The sequence below is a fragment of the Cyanistes caeruleus genome, chromosome 3 (assembly GCF_971803275.1).
Source record: "Cyanistes caeruleus chromosome 3, bCyaCae1.hap1.1, whole genome shotgun sequence".
Lineage (NCBI taxonomy): Eukaryota > Metazoa > Chordata > Aves > Passeriformes > Paridae > Cyanistes > Cyanistes caeruleus.
The window spans coordinates 94,942,272-94,962,139 of record NC_141703.1 but is presented as its reverse complement, the minus strand read 5'-3'; the positions used below and the strand labels follow the sequence as shown (position 1 = coordinate 94,962,139).

The following is a 19,868-nucleotide window of genomic DNA, read 5'->3' as shown; positions in this document are numbered from 1 at the left end:
TGCAGTGGATGGGAGCTGCCCATGATAGCAATAATGCATTCAAACACTGAACAGTCTTCTGGGAGACTGTGGGCAGGAGGACTTAGTGTAACAGGTTTTCCAACCTGACTCCCCTCAGCCTTTTCCAGGCAGCAGAATTAAAGCCCACTCAGACATTCTATTAAGGAAGCAGTATGGAGAGCAAAGGTGTGGCAACGTCTGAGTTATTTTAGCAACACAGTAACCCATGTCACTTCAGCAATGAACAAGATTTGCCATAAGAAGAATTTAATACAGAGATCCAGACAAACACATGAACCGAAAACTGTTTCAGATTCTATAGGAGCAGCTCTGTCTGGCAGCTTCTTGTGGTGTCTTGTGTAGTGAAGAGCAGAATTTGGCCTGTTTTGCTCGGTGTGTTAAATTTTAAGCTTCCCAAGTTAGAAGTAGGGTATTCAAGGACCTAGGTTAAGTCATGTACATCTAAAAAGGACAGAGTGAGAAGAATCATGCTTCTAGATTTTCTGATAATTCACTGAAAAATTCAAAATTCAAAGCTGACTTGAGACAGAGTTTCAGAGAACAAGAATTCCATTTCTGTGTTCTACAAAACAGCCCTCAGAAGGTAACTAAGACATTATGATGCATAAAAGTCAATGTTAATCACTGCTGTGTTGAACTGATTTCATCTCCATCTTTATCCCAGCTGCAAAGTACTATGAAATGTTATATTTCAATCATATTAGAATTGCACCAAGTTTTTTGTTATGTGATGGTTTCCTAAGCAGCACATTTGGCAGTAAATTGTGGAACAACTACTAAGGAAATCCTTCCAAAGATGAAGGCAACAGCCATTGTGACAGCTGAACTTTCCCTCTTCACCCAGCTTCACTTTTTCATCTCTACACCATAAAGATCGGAACGCTTCTGGTTTAAAATAGGAATTTGTTGACGTATTTCTGCAAGTTTCTTTAGATCTGCAGGGGAGAAGAAAAGAGTTAAGAGAACAGCAGCCAAAAAAGAAAGCTCCTGACTTGCTCTGAGGGAAAATAGCAGCTTTGATGGAGAATGGGGTGGTAAAGCACAGCGCAAGTGAACAGCCAGGGCTAAAGGAAGCCTCAGCTTTATCCTAAGGTGGCACCTTCTTCCCTAAGGAAGTGAACTAGAAGGGTACAGCTGCAGAGTATTGTATATAGAACAGTATAGCCAAGTGCTGCTGGTTCTTGCTTTAACCCAGCAAAGGTGGACAAGGCAGAGGAATACTGCATCATCTGTAGTTGCATATATAAGGCCACAGACTTGAAAAATTGTCTCTCCTTAGTGTCATGACGTGTACTCAAGAAAAAAAGTGAGGAAAAAGCCAAAACAATTTTTCCCTTACCTATATCTGTGTATACAACTGTTTCCTCAGCCCCAGCTTTGGCTATGACTTCACCCCTGCAAAATTAAGCACATTTGTTCACAGGATTAACACACTGGTCTTGAGGCATCAGTCCAGTTGCTGCTGTTTGTACAGAAAAGGAGTTCCTAGCCTTGATGCCTACAGCTATAATGACAGGGCTGTCCTAAAAATAACATCCTAATCCATAACTCTGGCATGACAGAAATGGCTTCCAGGCTTTATACATGGCATTTTTTATATGTGATATATACATCCTCAACATAAGTGTCTTTCAATGATCAAGAACTGTGATAAAAGCCACTCTGAGAACCACCACATGTGAGCATGCAACACACCTCCAGCAGAAAGGAACAACCACACTGGCCAAGATGTACACTTTCTCCTTTGAGGATCCTACTGGCTTTTGACAGTATACTTTTACTCTGCATGAACTACTGAACATGATCATGTGTTCTGTCACTGCTTTCAGCACATAAAAGCTCAAGACATAGACAAAGATTTTCTTACTGTGCAAACAACTGGAAGCTATCAGTAGATTTATCTGAAAGAAAAGCAACTGCCTAAAGATTTGGTCACTTTTACCTCCTGTGCACCTGTGTGACTTCTGCTCAAGTCAGAATCTCTCTTCTCTAGCTGAAGACATTCTTCTTGTTCTCTCTTATGTCAGTGTTGTTCTTTGAGGAAATGAGATAGTGCTGTTTAAGCTGGTTTGCTTCTGCATCGAGTATTACCATATGCATAGCATATAATGGACTGAACTTCAGGACAAAGTGGCAAGGCCAGCAGTTAAACTAATGCTAAATCCTAGGACTAAGTAGCATCTTTACTACCAAAATGAATATATACTCAGACTAGTTCTAGTTTCCTTCTTGTTTTTTTCAGTTTGGCTGTTTTAAATTATGATCTTGAAAAGGAAGGCTCAAGTCTCATGTGCTTTCTACCAAGAGTTTGCACTTTTAACAGTAGATGAAAAAGTAGGACTGAAGTGTGACCAGCAACTAAAGTATTTTTTTAACCAAAAATAGGTGGTGTTTATTTTATTGAACTCACCAAGGATTTACTACAGTGCTGTGTCCCCAGGCAACATAGGATGCTTTTTCATCTCTAGCAGGAGATACAGCAGCTACATAGAGTTGATTATCAACAGCTCTGTGTTCACAGAAAAATGAAGGAAGGGAGGAAAAAGTGATAAGAATTGTTTTTATAATACCATTTAATTACGCAGAAGAGAAAGAATCCACTCTGAAGGAGAAGCTATATAACCTCTAAATGACTAGCCAAAACTCTGAATGGTACAAAGGTCAGGGAAAGAAGAGCCTGGAAAGAGAAATCTCTAGCATCTGGCTCCAGAGTTAGTACAAAGAATATCATGTAATTCACAGGTTCATTCAGTGTGTAGCAAAATTGATTGAAGCTGACCAAATGAATAAATAATACTGCATTCAGGAATCTCTACTTCTACCTGTAATTAGAGCATTTCCCAAATGGTTGCTGGCATTTCTCTCTAGAATTATTGTGTGAAGGGTGCTCATAAAACCATGGGAAAGGGCTGTTGAAAGGGCGTAACAGGCGCTGGCAGGAGTCAAGACCGAGAATTTCCTGCTTTTCTCCCTGACAGTAAAATCAGTTTGGGGTCCCATGCAAGGCTTGAGGGATGGTACAGCTCCGAAGGTAGAGTGGTCCTGCAGCACCACTTCTGACACACAGGTGTCATTTGGAACACAAGGAAGTTCAGTTCCATGCACCAAAACTCCCCTAGAACAGGGAGATAAGCTCTTACTGTGTTCTTACCGTCCCCTTTGTAAGAGTTCCCAATGAGCCGGTCCTGTTGTCATGTTAAAAGCCCCTGGATATATCAGCAGCTGGCAACCTTTATTAAGAGACAATTAGAACTCAAGCATCATTAAGGAGAAGATGGTTTAGCCTAGAGTGGCCCTTCACACTGACACCTAGGGTGAGGTTTCTTTCCATACTTCCCAGCCTCTGCCCAAAATGGAACCAAACAGAGCCTGTCCATGTGTAACAGGTTACATCAGCCAAGAGCTGTTGTGGGGTATCTCCAGCTCCATCACTCCACCCCCACATGTGGACCAGGAAGTGATGGTTACTTTACTCCCTGAGAGAAGTCACTTATCTGAGTAAAAGTCTTGGCCACAGAATGCATTTTGTGTTACTGGGCAATGATAAGAATGCCTGATCACAGGGATCACCCAGCACATACCACCTAGAACCAGCCTGCCTAGGCCTGGCCTTAGGGCTGCCCATGTTCCCTTAGGTGACCCAGCCTCACCTTTCTGGCCGTAGATTTGAGCCATCTCAGCAAACCTCATATCATAGCAGATGCCCAGGCCCACTTTGCAGTATGCTGTTCTCAAAACACAAGAGACAGCAGTCACATCACTAGCACGAGTACACAAAACAATCACAAGACTCCCTGTGGACATCCTGCCAACTGTTATTTTACATGGCTCACAGCAACAGGAGGAGCTATATTTAAATGTGTGTCCAACAAGCACTGGCTATTGGTGGGGGAGAATTCATGCTTCATGATGACAGAAAGACTGTGAGAAGCAGTCTTACTTAGCCTTTAAGAACAGCCATTTCCACAAAGTCATGTAGTATCAGATCTTTGTGTAACATGTTCCTTTCTCATTTAGCTGTAATTTTTTCAGTTCATATCTTTTCAATAAAAGAAAACACTCCCTGCTTTCCATTGAGTAAAAATACAATCATGTACTTTCTTAGAGTGTGCACATTGCAAGGAGGAGAAAGTGACTGTGGCAGACAAGACTCTGTGGAGAGCTCAGTAAACAGACACTGTCAGTTTTTGAGCAATATGGGGCGGGGAGGAGTAGACATTTTGCTTTATTTTATCTGAGGTGGTTGATGCAAGAAGGTTGAAATGGGATTCCTGATTTAGTTAACTGTCTCCATTATTATATCATCCTCATGTGAAGCAATGTACCAGTGTAGGCTGCTACATACTTTCTTTTCTAGGCCATGTTTTATAAGAACCATTTTCAAGCTGTAACTGCTATAAAAAATACAGTCACATCTCTCTAACAAATCAACAGGACCATTCTTTAATTAAGGCAAGTGGAGTGACATATGTTTCAATCATTTCTACTCCTCTGTCCTTTAGCAACCGCACTGCCTTTTTAAAAGTGTCAGGAGTGACCCAAACACTTGAAGCAAACTTAAACTATATTTGCCATGGTTATCAAATGCTCAATCTGATAGTCTAAAAACCCACTGCTGGGAGGGAGGAAAGGGAAGAGAACTCCAGAGTGACTGTAGTGTTACGGTAGTAGAGCTCCATAAAAGAGAGGGCTTGTCTTGTACTCACGCGTGTCAAACATGGAGAAACTATTCCCTGGACTCAGTGTTTCAGACTCTTTGAACTGTATCTTCCCAGGAACATTAATGTCAAACAAATGAACCTGCAATTATACTATGATTAATAACAATTACTAACAATTTCTCTACTTGGTGTTTGAGTCTCTTTAGGCATGTGTTTTCTACTGTTATCTAGACTACTCTTCTGTCAGGATCCAAAGTAAACATTGCTTAACATTATTAGACCCCCCAAAGATGATTTAAAGTATTTTCTTCTTTACAGAAATACACATGTCTAAAGTTGCAAATGCATGCAAAACAGACAGATGTCTTGACTTAATGAATTGTCTCTAACATCTGAGTCCCATTCCTGTAAAGCTTCTCAAGAAAACACCTTCACCGAGCCAAAAAGTTCCCATGACTTCAGCTATGCAGATGCCCCTGAGGGGCTGCAGCAGCCTTTAACCCTCCCTTGCAATGGAGAGTGTTCCTGACTGTTCCTAACAACAGAGCTGGTTTTAGTTTATCATTTGTTCATACTTTGCACAAGCCTGCACCCATTCTATGAGCAACTCCTGGGCTTGCACACTGCTGTACTGTGACAGGTGGAAGGCAACACAGAACTGCACAAGGTGATCTAGTAAGTGATGCTAATGAAGAATCAGCAAACAGAATACATGAATACCTGTACCACTGAGGGATTTTGCACCACCTTATTTGTTCCATGTAACCCTGTATTACCTTTTCTGGCTTATCCTTGAAAGAAATAACCTGTTGTTCACTCATGGAGTGATCCCTGTGTGCACTCTCCCATGAACAAGAACTGGGGATAAGAATGAATACAACAGTCCCATGAAGAGAAACTGACTCTGAAGTTACAAATGGGAGGCAGTTTTCTAGAAGGCACAAAGCAGTGTTGAGGTGGAAGATGACAACAAGCAAACATCTACCACAAATAGCAATGACAGCTTAACTTGGACTCCGCATGTCTGCACTAACCACACGTATAGCACAAACTTTACAAAGTATGTAAAGAACAGTATTTATTATAACAGAAAAACTAAATCCATTAGGAAGCTGAGGAAATATTCTGATCCCACTCAAGTGGCACTGTGTTTTAGACTTAGGCCAGGGTACAGAGATATCTGAGTTGGATCAGGTTTCATTCTTTATCATGGTTTTCCCAGCATATGGGGAAAGCTAATTACACCTTCCACTATTTTGTCATCCTTATCCAGAACAAATTTATGACCACCTTTTGAAGTGGTATTTACATGCCCCAAATAAAAGTTACATGAAATTTCATGGGTGATGGTACACAACTTACAATAGTAAGATTCTGCTAATTTATATCACCTTTAAGTACAGATGAAATAGCTTGTGCAACACTGCTGAGAAAACTTTTCATAACAATATTCTGCTGTCTTACCTTCCTATGCTTTGCCAGCAGAGCACCATCAGGCCCAAAGACAGTACATGTATTATAGAGCTTTCCACCATCTTCTTCTGGAATGGATCCTTTGTAAAGGTGAGAACAGAGGTTTCCCCCACTGTATTATTGGTGTAATTTTGATCCAATGGCAGTAATAAACATTTCCCATTTTCCCCCCAGTGAGATGGTCACTAAGAGTAAACTACCTCCAATGAGATATATACTGCACTCCTTTGCAACTTCTGACAGCTTTTGTGTTGATTCCCCGGGGATCTTCTCTGCATACTCCTTAAAGTATTGAGTTCCATATGGAGAATTAAAGCATTCCTAGAATTAGATGAGAAAAAAATAAAATCAAAAGCTAAAATAAAATCCAGTAACACCATTATAATGAGACATACCTAACCTTTCAAATTCCTCTCTAATCATGTTCTCAAACAACCTTTGGTTACAGGGGTTTAGTTTATAGCAGCTCAATAAATGAACCAGAAAATGCCAGGGAGGCCAGAAAGACTTGAACAATTGTTGAAAATACAACAGGTGTGTTTGTGGAGTGCATGCCAAACAGGACATGAGCTAAGACTATCATGCAAGCTGTAAAGCTAGCACTTCACTGCTGCTCTGGGCTTAGCAAGAACACAAGGGATGCTCACATCAGAATGAGGAGCCAAGTTCCACACAGGTCATTTGACAGGTTAAAAGCTCAAAAGATCCTCTCAAAACTGTGAAATGCTCATGCTCATCCTCAGCCCATAATTTTTTAATTTTTAGAAGGACATTTGCAAAAGCATGCATTTCTCAAAATTACTTACTGCTTTGCTAAACCAATCCTTTAAACACTATTTCCTGACAACCTGAACAGTGTCCCCTAAAGATTTGCCATCCCTCAGAACCAGGCATGTTATCTTAACACTGTCAGATTAACAGGGTAGTTTAGATACTAAAATAAGCAGGGTAGTGGTATTTGAGATGCCCAAGATAAGAGGAATTTTCACTCTGCATTACACTTGACAGCTCTGAGAGGATGTGAGACACCCCACACAACACTTTTTTGTCCCCTGAAGGAATACAGCTGGAGGCCACAGATAGGCTATCAAACTGTGGCAGCAACTTCTCTTCTGTGAGAAAGTGACTCCCAGCCCAGACACCTCCACTGTTCCCTTTGCTCATCAGGAGTGACAAACACACCCCCACCCCCGACAAAGAAAAGGGAAGAAAAAAACCCCAAGCTGTGACTAGCACAATAAACATTTCTGCTTTATCTGCTCAAGCAAACTTCTTAACAACTGAGGTAGGTTCTACTGAACTGGAATAAATGAACCCATGATGGAAAGGGCTTTTTCCCCTATACAGGCATTAGGCCAGCAGGTACCAGCTAATCCACAGCACAACCTGTAGATGGAAGAAGCAAGAAGGGAAGTCTCTGCAGGCCGTCAAAATGAGCTTCCCTGGTTTCTGAAATCTGGGCTGAACTTCAAAGAAGTGAAAGCAAAGCCAGCTGCCTCCATCTTCATATATTCAGTGTGAGTTACTTATCTTTATATAAAGTTATAAAAAAAACCCAACAAACCCCCAAAGAAACAACAGAGGGAAGACAGTATTTCATGCCCATGCCCCAATGTCAACACAAAACGTATCTCCCAAAAGTCTGTGAAATGCCTTGCCCATGTTTGACAACTCCTATTCTAAAAGCATAAATCATTATTGGCAAAGTGAGTATCTCAGCTAAATAAGTCTGGAAAATTCAATGTTTGTATACATGATGAAACCAGTAAATAACAGGTAATCTCTACACAGGAGGCCCGGGGAGATCACTGAATGGTCACGTTTGCAACACAAGAACCATGTCAGCACAGAGGAGCTGGGAAGGTTGCTCAATGCTTCCCTCATGACATCAAGAGAGAAACCATTCTGTGTGTAAAACTGAGACCCAAAGTTCACACAAAGATGAACTTTGCACTCCTGTGTCAGATGCTGCAGGGTACAGGAGTAACACAAGTGAACACAACCCCATGAGGAGAATAGAAAAGCTCAAAGCTACACTGGGAAGACCACCCTGTTGTCAGCACAACTATTGTGAAAATTCAGCAAAGTGAATGAATTATGGCCAAAGAGCAAAAAGTAGGTCAGAAGTGGTTGACCATTTTAAGTGGCTATTTATGTTTCCACACATGGAAGTCACAAGAGAAATGTGTCAATCATAATTCAACCACAAATGACCTGCTGGAAATATGTTTTAAGTCTAGTTTGCTTCTCATGTATCTAGAATGCTTACAGCAAAGCATTTCTGTGTACTGTCTTTCACCTTCATGTCAACATTCTTTAGATGAAAACTGCCTTTTTCTACACTTCTTCAGTAAAGATTCAAACTGCAGTGTCAGTCACCCAAATTCAGAATATATCAATGATGGCATTGCCTAGGATTTATGTCAGCAAAAACTTTACCCGAATCCTACACTACAAAAAAGATCAACCTGTTTTTTGTTTCCCTTTTCATTCCCCACCTCTTAGTGCAATCCCTGGGATTTTTAAGTTTTGAGTGCTCTTTTGAAGCTTCATACAGCATCTAAACTATTCAGAGAGGAAGAGGAATAGATAGTCATTAATAACACTAGAAAGAGGTTTTGAAGCACAAGGGCTAAGTGTGCCATGATCTTTACTCACAGGTAGAGCCACAAGTTTTGCTCCTTTAGCTGATGCTTCTCTCACCAGTCCACAGGCTCGTTGGAGATTATCTGATTTAACAGCAGATACATGAAGCTGGATAAGAGCAAGGCGGAAGGCTGATGGCAGAAAAGAAAAAAATTATTAATCAGAATTCCTCCAGGAACTCTTCCAAATTTGAATTCAGTAATAAGCATTGAAGGAAACAAATGAGATAATGTATAAACATGTGCACAAACCACTACCAACTCAGGCTGCAGCCTATCTCTCACTCTGGAAACAGTCTCTTTCAATGCAGGGAGAGCACTGAACCCCAGGATTGCCAGTGGGAGCCATGCATGGCCACCACCCTGCAAAGATCACAGAGCTCACATGCCAGCAACACCCAGTCCATGTTCTAGGGGAAGAAGCCATGTTACAGAAAGGGAGAGCACAGGTCCCCCCAGCCCTTTCTTCCCAAGCTGCTGTGCACTGTGAGAACCCATCTTGTTATTACACACATCTCCTAAAATGTCACTAGTGCACCAAAGGACTGGATAATCCCAAAAGCACCAAATAAAGGAACTGTTAGCTTTTATCCCTCAATTCACACCCAGTCTGGGAAATGGCTATAAAAACCAAGAAAGGTTAACATCTTTCCTATTCATTTCTTAGCAAACTAGTTTCTGGACAAGTTGCAAGTGCTATCAACAGCTTCTGCTTCCATTAAGCAGGATATACATTTGCAGGCTCTCCAAGTAACCAAGTTTTGTGCACACCCCTTGGACTTCTTCCATTAATCTCTGGGTACCCCAGGCTGTAGGAAAACACAACCTGATCAGGTAGAACTGTTTCCTTTGAAACAAACACAAACCAAACAACCAACCCATCCTCTCTGGCTTTATAAAAGTATCCCAGTTTCATAGTACCTCTCCTGTCTGAAAAATTCCCCATCATACAGTCAAATATCACCATAAGAAAAAGACAAAGCTGGAAGCAACACAGTTCCAGTGGTCAGGAAACTAGAAACTGACTCAAGTGAAGATGAGATTGGGTCAGAAGCAGTTGAGATACATCTTTTTTCCTATTTAATTCTCACTTCAGTAGCTAAGCAGCTAATTTCTAGAGGTTAAGCAAGCGATTAACTGCTCCCTTTGATACTCTTCATGTGAGAAACTTTTAGTGTTGGCTCTATGGAGCAAACAAAGCTTATCTGGTACTCTGAATAGATGTAACCATAGGTTCCAGACCCACCGAGATAATCATACTAGGGATCTGTGAAAAATTTCTCAGTATTTGTGGAATGTGTTTTAATTCAGACAAGTTGGCCACTCAAAGATTTACATTTCAGCTTAAAAGGAAAAAAAAAAAAAAAAAAAAAAAAAAGGCACTAGGAAAAAAACCCCCATAATGTTTAAAACACCAGGAAATGTAATTAGGGTAATTAATATTATTTTTCTATAAAATATATTATTTCCTATAAATATAATATTATATGCCTCAGGTTTGGAGTTTGATAAGGTGCAAAACTGAAGCTCAGCCACAACAGAACACACGTACTTGTGCCACAGTTTCGTTTACAAACACTGAGATGTGGAAGTAACAGAAATACAGAGAAATGCGCAGCAGTGCTGTAGAGAGAGACCTCGCCCCCAGCCTTGACCAGCTGCCTCAAAAACTTCTTTAAAAGCAATTGTCAGGATAAGCCTAAAGCAACGTAGGCCACAACCAGGTAAAAGCGCATCAGAGTAAAATAATGGTTCCCATTTGCACCACTACATTACAAAACACGCTTGCTTTTGTTTTCTATCAGCTGAAGCGAAGCACGCCCGGTTTGTTCGCGTTTCTTGAGGAGCTGGTCCCTGCAGGGCGAGCGCTGTCTCCCGGTCTGTGCCCAGCGGAGCGCCAGGGCAGCTCCCTTTTCCCTGCCCGGCTCCACAGGCTGTGCCAGCGGCCAGGCCCGAGGCCTTTCCCGATCCCACCGGGGAGGCGCTGGGCACCCGGGACAGCGCCCCGCGGAGCCTTTCCCGGCCGGGCGGGCGCCGGGACCGCGGGAGGAGAGGGACGGGAAAGGCTCCCACTCACACGCCATGGCTCCGCCGGCCGCCCGCATTCCCGGCACCGCCCGGGCGGGCGCGGCCCGCGGGGACTGCCGGGATTCGCAGTCCCGGCCCGGGCCCGGCTTTGCTCGGAACCGCCCTCAGGCCGCCTTCGACCGGCCCCGCCTGGTGCCGGGAGCCGCGTTCGGAGCGGCAAAGCGCCGGGATGAGGCACCCCCGCTCTGCCCGGCCTGTGAGGGCGGCAGAGAGCGGGCAGCGCTCCCCGTTCAGCGCCGGCAGCAACAGCGGAGCCCTCAAAGCACCGGCTGTGCCGGGAGCCTCTTTGCCCTGCCCTACGCAACAACCCCTGGCAGCCTTAAGCTAAAGGCTCATCCCAAGGGACCTGTACCAGTTTACAGGGAACCCGTTCACCTGGGACGTCCCTGTCTTTCTGTACAAGAACGGCATCTCCCAAGGTACAAACACCTTCACAGTGCTCCAGATGTGGAGCAATGTCCAGTTCTGGGCTCCTCAGTGCTGGAAAGACAGGATGATACTAGAGAGGGTGCAGTGGAGGAAACAAAGATGATTTGGGGTCTGGAACATCTCTCTTATGAGCAGAGACTTTGGGAGCTGGGCCTGTTTAGTCTGGAGAAGGGAAGGCTGAGAGGGGATCTCACAAGTGCATATAAACATCTCAAAGGTGTTTGTCGAGAGGGTGGTGCCAGACTCATTTCAGCCGTGCCCAGTGACAGGACAGGAGCAATGGCCATAAACCAAAACACAGAAAGTTTCACCTCAACATGAGGAGGAACTTCCTTACACTGAGGGCGGCAGAGCACTGAACAGGCTGCACAGTGAAGTCTCCCTTTCTGGAGACATTCCAAACCCACCTGGACAAGTTCCTGTGTCACCTGCTCTATAGGTGGCCCTGCCTTGGCACTTGGACTAGATGAGCTTCAGAGGTCCTGACCAAGACTGCCAATTCTGTGAAACCTACACACTAAGTACCATGCTGCTCTTCCTTGGCTTTAAACCCCAAGTGCTCCCCTTTACTCAGCACAAAACATTGCTGTCTCATACATCTTTTCCAGCCTTGGAAAAGATGTAGAATTGTAGATGCTAGAATGCTCGTAGAATTGTAGATTTATATTGTGTAGCAATATTTCTCGCACAAGATTGTGTCTGTAAGCTGAAAGCACACAATGACAGAATGGGTAAAGATAAAATGGGTAACCCAGGGTGATCAATCTCTTACACACCTTCCCTTTCAGGAAACATGGAGAGAGATAAAGGATGGAAGTGCATAACCACTACTGTGTTCAACAATTACAAACCTTCCTTCAACCAGAGAACTGCTCAACCTGCCCCTTGGAGCAGAAAAGAGAACCACTCATCCCAATCTGACCAAGCCAAAGGATGGCAGAACAGACAGTGCAGCAGCCCTTAGCAGGCCTCCCTCCCTCCTTTTTTATACATGCCCAGGGTGGTAAAAGAACATGTATGATTTTTTTGTAATTTTTTTCTCCAAATATCACACTTTGAAGGGCTCCAGGTGCAAAGAACAGCTGTCTCCCAACTTCTTCCCAAATAAGAAAAAGAATAAAAAATTAGGTAGTGTCATCCTTTCAAGGTGCAAAGCACAGGCCAAAAATCCAGTTTCCCATGGCTCAGAGATAAAATGTATTCTTTTCAAGCATCCAAACAAAAGTATCTGATGGCACTAGGTATGCCCAGTAGAAGAAGTTACATAGTACCACCATTTTCCTTCCCTAAAAGGAAACTTTTCACACATTCAGTAGACAACGCCTATGTTGAAAAAGCTTACTTGGCAGTAGCTGAAGTTTTGAAACCACAGCTGACATGCAGTTGGAAGGAAAAGATACAATCACAGGTGAGACCCATGTATTAGGGCTAACAGAAAAGGCAATTTTAAAAATTGCAACTCTGCAATCAACAGTATGTAAAATTCTTTACAAATTCTCATACAAATCATAATCTAAAAGAATTAGTGAGACAAGTGAAGAGCCATCAGTGAGCACAGAAGCACAAACTCTCACTGTGACACAAAGGTAAGAGCTTTCACTTGGCAGGGAAATTTTACTCCAAGACTTTCTTTCCTACACCAGACCTCATTTCTATCACTCCTGCATCATAACAACTGTCACCTTATATCCAACAATATAGACAGTGTGCATGCAATAAATAAAACAAGACCCAACGCATCTCTAGCAAATAATTTAAAAAAAATAAATCCTCAAAGCTAAAAGGGACAGGAAGTAGCATACCAACATTTTGGGGTTTTCTTTTCAAAAAATGTTGCTGCAGTACTGTAATTAAAATTTCTGCTTAATAGTACAAGTTTCATAACAAAAATAATAACTACAGGTGTGTACACTATAAGGCAAAAGTGGGCCTTAAACTGTGGGTAGAGATACACCAGTACCATTGAAATTATTCATAGTTTGGGCTGAGCTTTTTAAGCTAAGAGGTCTGCTGATAACTTGTACATTTCCCTAAAATTTACAAATAATTAGCCTCAAAACAGCTTGGATTGTATGTTTCTACACAGAAGGGACTTAAGAACTGACTTCCTGTTGCTTTACTTGCTGAAGAAAGGTCTTCTGTATTTGCTGTCCTCAGAGTGAAACATACACATTAGCCATGTTCCACATTTAATACTCAAATATACCTGTTTAACAACTGAGTATCATTTTCACTTCTCCCCCTCCTGAGGAGGAGAAACATGTTGTATCATTCTGTAAACATTTTCATAATAAAAATACGATGCTGAGAAGTCTGGAATTTATGCAGAAACCTTTTTTATATCTTGATTATTTTTTAATTCACTTTGATCTTTCCGTGAATGCTCCCCCAAAACTCCTTAGTGAAATTAACTTAAATTCTGAAATACTTACACTAAGAAGTCATGGCAGTAGCTCCCTATGATCCATAATCAGCTTCCTCCACTCCAAAGATCAAATTCACTTCCATTTACAAAACACCTTTAGGAAAAACTTTTAATTGATTCAGAGAATTTACACAGTATGCAACTAAATGCCTTCTGACAGAACAAGTTATGTTCAAATTGTACTGGTTTATTTACAACTGTAGTTTATAAACAGTAGCACAAACATCTTTACATGAAAAAATCTTGTTGCTGAAGTAGGCACAGAGTCAAAGACTCTTGAGGATATTTTCAGGAGGGATTAGGAAGAGGAAAATGTAATACAACAGCTGCTGGGCAAAACTATAAATACATGAGCATTGGCCCAGGTGCAATTTCATGCAAATATTCTCAACAGTTCAAGTTCTATTGGTGTTTACTCAGATACTAAGAAGAAAAAAAAAAAAATTAGTTCAAGAATTAAGGTGCCCTAGCTTGATTCCTAGTAAAATAACTTAGAATAAATGTTTTTTATAAAGGTCAGTTTAACTTATTTTACCTTCTGATGAAGTACCAAATCATAGGCTTTGATTCAAGTACTCAGAAGATTTTATGCAGCAAAACTAATCCCCATTATCTTTATAGTTTTTGGTGATTTACCATCAGTCTACAAAGATGCTCTGCCTTGTCTGTAAGAACATTCCTGTACTGAGCTTTGAACAAGAGAACAACTCTTGAACAAATGGAAAGCTTATGATGAACAATCGTATCAGTTGCCATCTCCCAAATATTTATTAATTTAGAAGTGTTACAAATGCTTGAATCAATGAAGGCAGCCAGCACTAGAATTTCTTCCCTGGTTTTGTGTGCATTCATCTTCTTGCTGAACACACCTTTGGTCAGGGTGTACTCACTTTAGTGCTGACCTGAAGGGTTTTAAACATCTAAATTTGTTAGATATTTTGTTTCTGAGGAGCAAGGCAACTTGTTTTCATATTCTGTCATGAAACATGCATTTCAGTGCACACACTCATTTTTATACGGGAAATAGCCTCGACCTATGAAATGTAAAATTTTGCATAATTAAAAAAAAAAAAATCACACTGCTGTAGTAAAAACTACAGGTAATATCAGTATTTAAAAATAATCCTTACCACCAATTCCAGTTATTTAGCCTAGTAGCTGGTAAGACATTTAAAAAACCCTTAATTTCACAAATTGCTTGTATTTTTTCCATTTATCTGCAGCCCAAACTGGACTTAACCATTTTTAATGTGAAAATGGTGTTTTTAAGATTTCTATCTGCTCTGCTCAAAAAGCTAAATTTTTAATTAATCTTTGATACTACCAGCTAGGAAAAATCAAATTTCTAGACTGTAGGCAATGGAGACATCTTATTTGCAAGGGATAACAATTTAAAAACCATTGTGTTTTCAACTGCTCCTCTGTATCTCAGTCCCCCCATTCCTTTAACACACACTTAACATGAACCCAGCTGCATCTGCTCTTGCAAAGATGCAGATCAGTCCCAGCAAGGCTGCATTAAAATGAAACAAACTGACCTTTATAATAAACACTTCTCCAAAACAAAACAAATAACAAAATAAAAAAATAAAAATAACCCAAACAAAAATCCTGTTCAGAAATGGATAATAATTTACCCTATCTCAAGCCTGCTACTCAGGCACTCCCACCAGCAAACAGAAAAATTCTCTTAAGTTAGTATTCAGTTGGGAAACAGTCAGCTTGTGTCCACATACAGTATCTTGGTTGCTTCTTCTTTATAAACTGGTCTCTACAAAGTCTTTAGTTATTAACTCTCCAAGGCATCCAATACTTTCATGATCTGTTGTTTAATGGCTTTGGTAGCATCACCTGCATTTGGAATCAAATACCTTAAAAAAAAATTAGAAAAAGCCATCATTAATTCACCATAAAATTTTTGAGTATAAATTCCATAATTCTTTTCATTCTTCTTCTGTCTAGTAGGAAGGGAAGAGGGGAATGTATTAAAATGAAAAAAATACTAAGAAAGTAACATTTAATTCCTGATTATACTATGAAACTTTCTCTTTGTGAAGTTAGAACTGTTGAGTACTTCACAGGCCATCTTGGAAAGAAAAGCTGACAACAGGACAGGTCAGGCCATTCAATATCTCTACATAGACATCACTGTCTGACTGAAGCATAGCAGTCCCTGCTTGGTTTTTGTTTTGTGGTATTTTGGTTTTTGTGGTTTTTGTTTTTCTAATTCCTATAGATAGCTCTAGATCAATCTGCTCCAGTCTACAAGGCAGTGATGAGTTCAACAAGCAGTAAAGTTCTCTGCAAAATTTTAATTTATCTTTCTTGACCTACTACAAACCTAAGGAGCCAACAAGCATAGAACGTCTCTAGTCAGGTTCCAACTCATCTCTCCTCTCTTGTGAAAACAGAGCATCCACTGCACAGCACACAGTTCTCTCCAAGGAAGAGGATGAGAAAACATCCAGCTGGTATCAGCAACCTCATTAAAAGAGTGCCAAGAAACAGCAAGCTACACCAATGGAAAAAAGCCTGATACATCGCTCTATCTGACCCCTTCCCCCTCTTAAGCATGCAAATACTGAGCATGGCTACATGTAACTTCCAGGAATCAGATTTCAGGGAATTAGAGTTTTGAGTTTAGGCTTCTGGACTCCTTGCACACTGCACAGACAATATGAGTCAGATGTAAAAAAAAAAAAAAAAAAAAAAAAAATTGCACAGTAAAATGACCATACTTATAAATGCCATTTTTCACAAATCCATATTTTTGCTGCAGAGAACTGTTCACTTCATTTTCGCTTAAGACCTATTACAAAAGGAAAACATTTGCACACATCCCATCCCTAACAACTGCAGTTGCAGTTCCTCACTTCTGGGTCTCAAATACTCACCATTTTGCTGGCAAATCTTTTTTTCCTAGTTCATATCTGAATTATACATTCCTAAATAAAAACTATTACTTTTGAACTCAATTCTGTGAATTACAGCATACCCTTGACTTCCAGTGTCCAGCATCCTGGATATCATTACCACTTACACCTCTGCTACTGAGATGGCTTACCTTTCAACTGCCAGAATTTCTATGCCTGAAGTATTGCTATTTCCATACTTAAAGGTGATCAGTTCTGGATGTTTCTTCTTGGATGTGATTTTGACTACAGAGTTGAGTGCCTGTCGAGACTGTATGTAAGCCAGTCCCTTTCTTGATGGAATCTCCCTCAAACAGTACATATGAGTTGCTGTGACTAGGAGATGACTGGAAGAGAAGAAAAATACTTATTAGTTTTCTTAATGAATTAAATATCAACTGTTTAGAAATGTTTACGAATAAACTACATGGAGATTAATACCGCTACCAAACCTAAGAAACAGTTTTAATACTGTCATCTAATTAAGAAAGCTCTACAAAATACTTCTGATTTTCCTTGAGTGCTGTAGCATGGCCATTTCTGAAAACAAGCATAGCATCCTCCCCAACACTACTGGTGCACAGAGCATGGCAAGTACCTCCAAGACCCTCTCTCCCCCTTCAACTTTTCTTACTATCTTCAAAGCAAAACTTTACACCAGGTTTTATACATAATTACCTTTCTATGACACTGCAAATACAAGAATGCAAATACATTAACACTTTGTTCACACTTCCATTTTCTACTTTAATATAATGGATAAATTAAGTGACCAACACTTTTTTTTTAGAATGTGTACCAAGATGGATGTTTTCATTGAACTTAGGATTAATTTCAGTACCTGGGAAACATATGTCCATTTTCTTTTACTTCATTACATGGAAAGTTATACTTCACATCAGGCTTATTTATCCACGTTTGGATGTTGACAACCTCTTTTCGATCATCATCTGACATTGAGGAGCTATCAATTTCATCTGTTTTGAATGGAGGGGGTAAAAACGTTAACAAAAAAACCCAAAACAAGCATTTTCACACCCATCAGCCAATTTTTCAGTATGTTTAAAGCCACTGCAGCTACACTGGTTCAAAGCAGGTGTACCTAACCATACAGAATCATTGAGAGGGAAGAAAGAAAAAGGTATATCTGATATTTCTCTCTTAATTTTCTCTGAACAAAAAAGTATCTCGAGCTCAGGAGGTATCTCAGGTTGTTCTAATTTGTCCCTTCAGTAAAGTTTCATGGGTTTCTTTCACATGGACTTGTCCAGACTTTCCTCAAAGCCATATAAACCCTTTGCATTTAAACCACCAATATCTTGTGGCAAGGAGTACCAAAACCAAGCCAACTTCAGTCCAGGAGACTCTCTTCTTGTGGCTTCTAGTCTCTTTTACAAGAAGAAATGAACACCTGTTGATCTCTTTCAAGGCCAGACATTATTTTTGTGGACCACTTTCTCTCCCTTGAAATGCCTCTTTCACATAAGAAAACTTCTAACATTCAGCTGTGCCTTTTCTGAAAGTAATATCACATCTTTCTTTCCTCACTATTCTTACTCCTCTATGACCCTCCTCCTGTTCAAACATTGTTTCTGATATCAAGGGCAGAAGACACACAATATTTAATGTGTGGGTGAACCATAGATTTCTGAGGATTTGATTTCCTTTTCTGACTGCTAATGACTGCTTACTTATTATAAACCCACAGCTGCTGGACACAGCCAAATCATTCTACCACAACTGGATCTGAAATTAAAAGTGGGTGGGGTTTTTTAAATGTCTTTCTTGCGTTAAATTCATACTGAACTTCATGTGCCATTTTATTACCCAGTCATTCAGATTAGCAAAAGACTCAGTCTGCTTTCACTATCTCAAATAACCTAGGATCATTAGCAAAAATTGCCGTCTTTGGCTTCACATCCTTTTTAAAGGACTTTTAAGAACATATTCCAACCCTAAATTTTCAGCACAGATCTCTGTGAAACACCCCAAACTCCTGCACATGTTATTACTTAGTTGCAAAATACTGCTTTTATGTCTAAAGGTGGTGATTATGTTTACAGAGTAATTTTGGTGCTACATTAAAATAATTTAAGCAATCTAGTTATCTAACACAATCAACTATATTAACGCCATACAAATTACTCTCAGAAATAACTCAGGACAGCTCTTTAAAGAGCCTTTTTCAAAGTCACTTTCCTACACTTTGTTAACTATTTACTTCAATGCAATTCAGAATTTGAAACACACTTTGGAAAACGCTTTCACTGAAAAATAGATAATGGAATTGAAACAGATGGAACAATAATCCACCCTCATGCCACAGAATGATAGAATGGCTGAGGACACAAGGGATCTCTGGAGGTCACCTGGTCCAACTCCCCTGCTCAAGCAGATCCACCTGAAGCAGGCTGCAATAATTACAACTGACTGCAAAACCTCAAACACTAAAGCTTCACAAAACAAATTATACAGAAACAGGTTCACTTTTTGCATTCTTTTGTATCAAGATTATATGTATTTCACTTCATATGTGTTGGCTTTGCTCACTCAAATTACTCTGATTCTACTTACTTACCAAGTGTAATAGTGTTTTGAAAAGCAAATAATTAATAGAACTTAGCAAACAACCATTACTGAAAATGTGTTCTAGACAATCTGTCTTGGGGGAGCTGGTTTTCTGAATCTACACAGACTTTGCCAAACACTATTATGGATGCTCACAGAACTGTGCACAATTAATCACGTGGCATTTGGAGAAAAATCTTGTTAGCATTAAAGCTTCTGCCTGATAATTTCACTTTGCTCCTTCAAAATTTTTATTGCAGATAATGATCAACTGTTTTGTCATCCATGTTATTTAAACCTCTGACTCTCATTAATCTTCCTGAATTGTTTCTTTTGCATGTCAAAGATTCTCAGACTAGTTACTTGTTTCTCCTACAGAAGCCAAATACGCCTTTTGGCCACAAAAGAGTTATTTGTGAGATGATGACTGGCTAAAACTACCAGAGCAAAATCAGGACAGCAGTAGGTCTGCACCATTCTAATGTTAGAACTGCTCTCAAAAAACCTCCAAACCTTTATGAAATGTGTGGTGCTCTAGTTTTGCCTGCAGTTTTTCAGCTAGATAAAAAATTTAAATAAAAATTGCATGTTTTTTCCTACAGCAACCAGCATGCTTATCAAGAGATTAATCCTTTATTAATAGATT

The 19,868-nt window shown here is 40.3% G+C and overlaps 2 protein-coding genes and 1 long non-coding RNA gene across 10 annotated transcripts in view; 1 reads left to right on the top strand and 2 right to left on the bottom strand.

The window, feature by feature from the left end:
* Positions 1-250: 250 nt before the first annotated feature.
* Positions 251-11,152, bottom strand: NIT2 (nitrilase family member 2). 2 transcript variants are annotated; one of them, XM_023942265.2, is made up of 10 exons: positions 10,878-11,152; positions 8,814-8,932; positions 6,356-6,476; positions 6,147-6,235; positions 4,728-4,821; positions 3,672-3,746; positions 3,173-3,251; positions 2,432-2,530; positions 1,361-1,416; positions 251-956 (listed from the first exon to the last, which is right to left on the bottom strand). In XM_023942265.2, the coding sequence occupies exons 1-10, from the start codon at positions 10,903-10,905 to the stop codon at positions 868-870; spliced, it is 849 nt and encodes a 282-aa protein (XP_023798033.1). In that variant the 5' UTR covers positions 10,906-11,152; the 3' UTR covers positions 251-867. The 2 variants fall into 2 exon arrangements, with proteins under 2 accessions (XP_023798033.1, XP_086739169.1); XM_086883043.1 differs by having other exon boundaries at positions 10,590-10,920.
* Positions 11,153-11,217: 65 nt separating this feature from the next.
* LOC111939847 (uncharacterized) lies at positions 11,218-13,636 on the top strand. Its single transcript, XR_002869358.2, has 2 exons — positions 11,218-11,307; positions 12,106-13,636. It is a non-coding gene; the product is annotated as an uncharacterized LOC111939847 (long non-coding RNA).
* A 201-nt stretch (positions 13,637-13,837) lies between these two features.
* TBC1D23 (TBC1 domain family member 23) overlaps positions 13,838-19,868 on the bottom strand; it is a 33,163-nt gene continuing 27,132 nt past the window's right edge. For all 7 annotated transcript variants that reach the window (XM_086883035.1, XM_086883039.1, XM_086883037.1 and 4 more), the window contains 3 exons: positions 17,496-17,631; positions 16,807-17,001; positions 13,838-15,613 (listed from right to left, as the gene is read on the bottom strand). In XM_086883035.1, coding sequence (XP_086739161.1) covers positions 15,532-15,613; positions 16,807-17,001; positions 17,496-17,631 — 413 coding nt within the window. In that variant the 3' untranslated portion in view covers positions 13,838-15,531. The remainder of the gene's footprint in view (positions 15,614-16,806; positions 17,002-17,495; positions 17,632-19,868) is intronic.

Bases quoted from the DNA above. Each gene is read 5' to 3' on its own strand.
- NIT2 (XM_086883043.1), bottom strand. From the start codon at position 10,905: ATGCGGGCGGCCGGCGGAGCCATGGCGTGTGAGTGGGAGCCTTTCCCG. The intron at 6,477-8,813 runs GTGAGTAAAGAT...ATCTAATTCTAG, and splicing joins CAAAACTTGTGGCTCTACCT to GAATGCTTTAATTCTCCATA. The intron at 4,822-6,146 runs GTAAGACAGCAG...GTATAATTGCAG, and splicing joins TGCTGGCAAAGCATAGGAAG to GTTCATTTGTTTGACATTAA.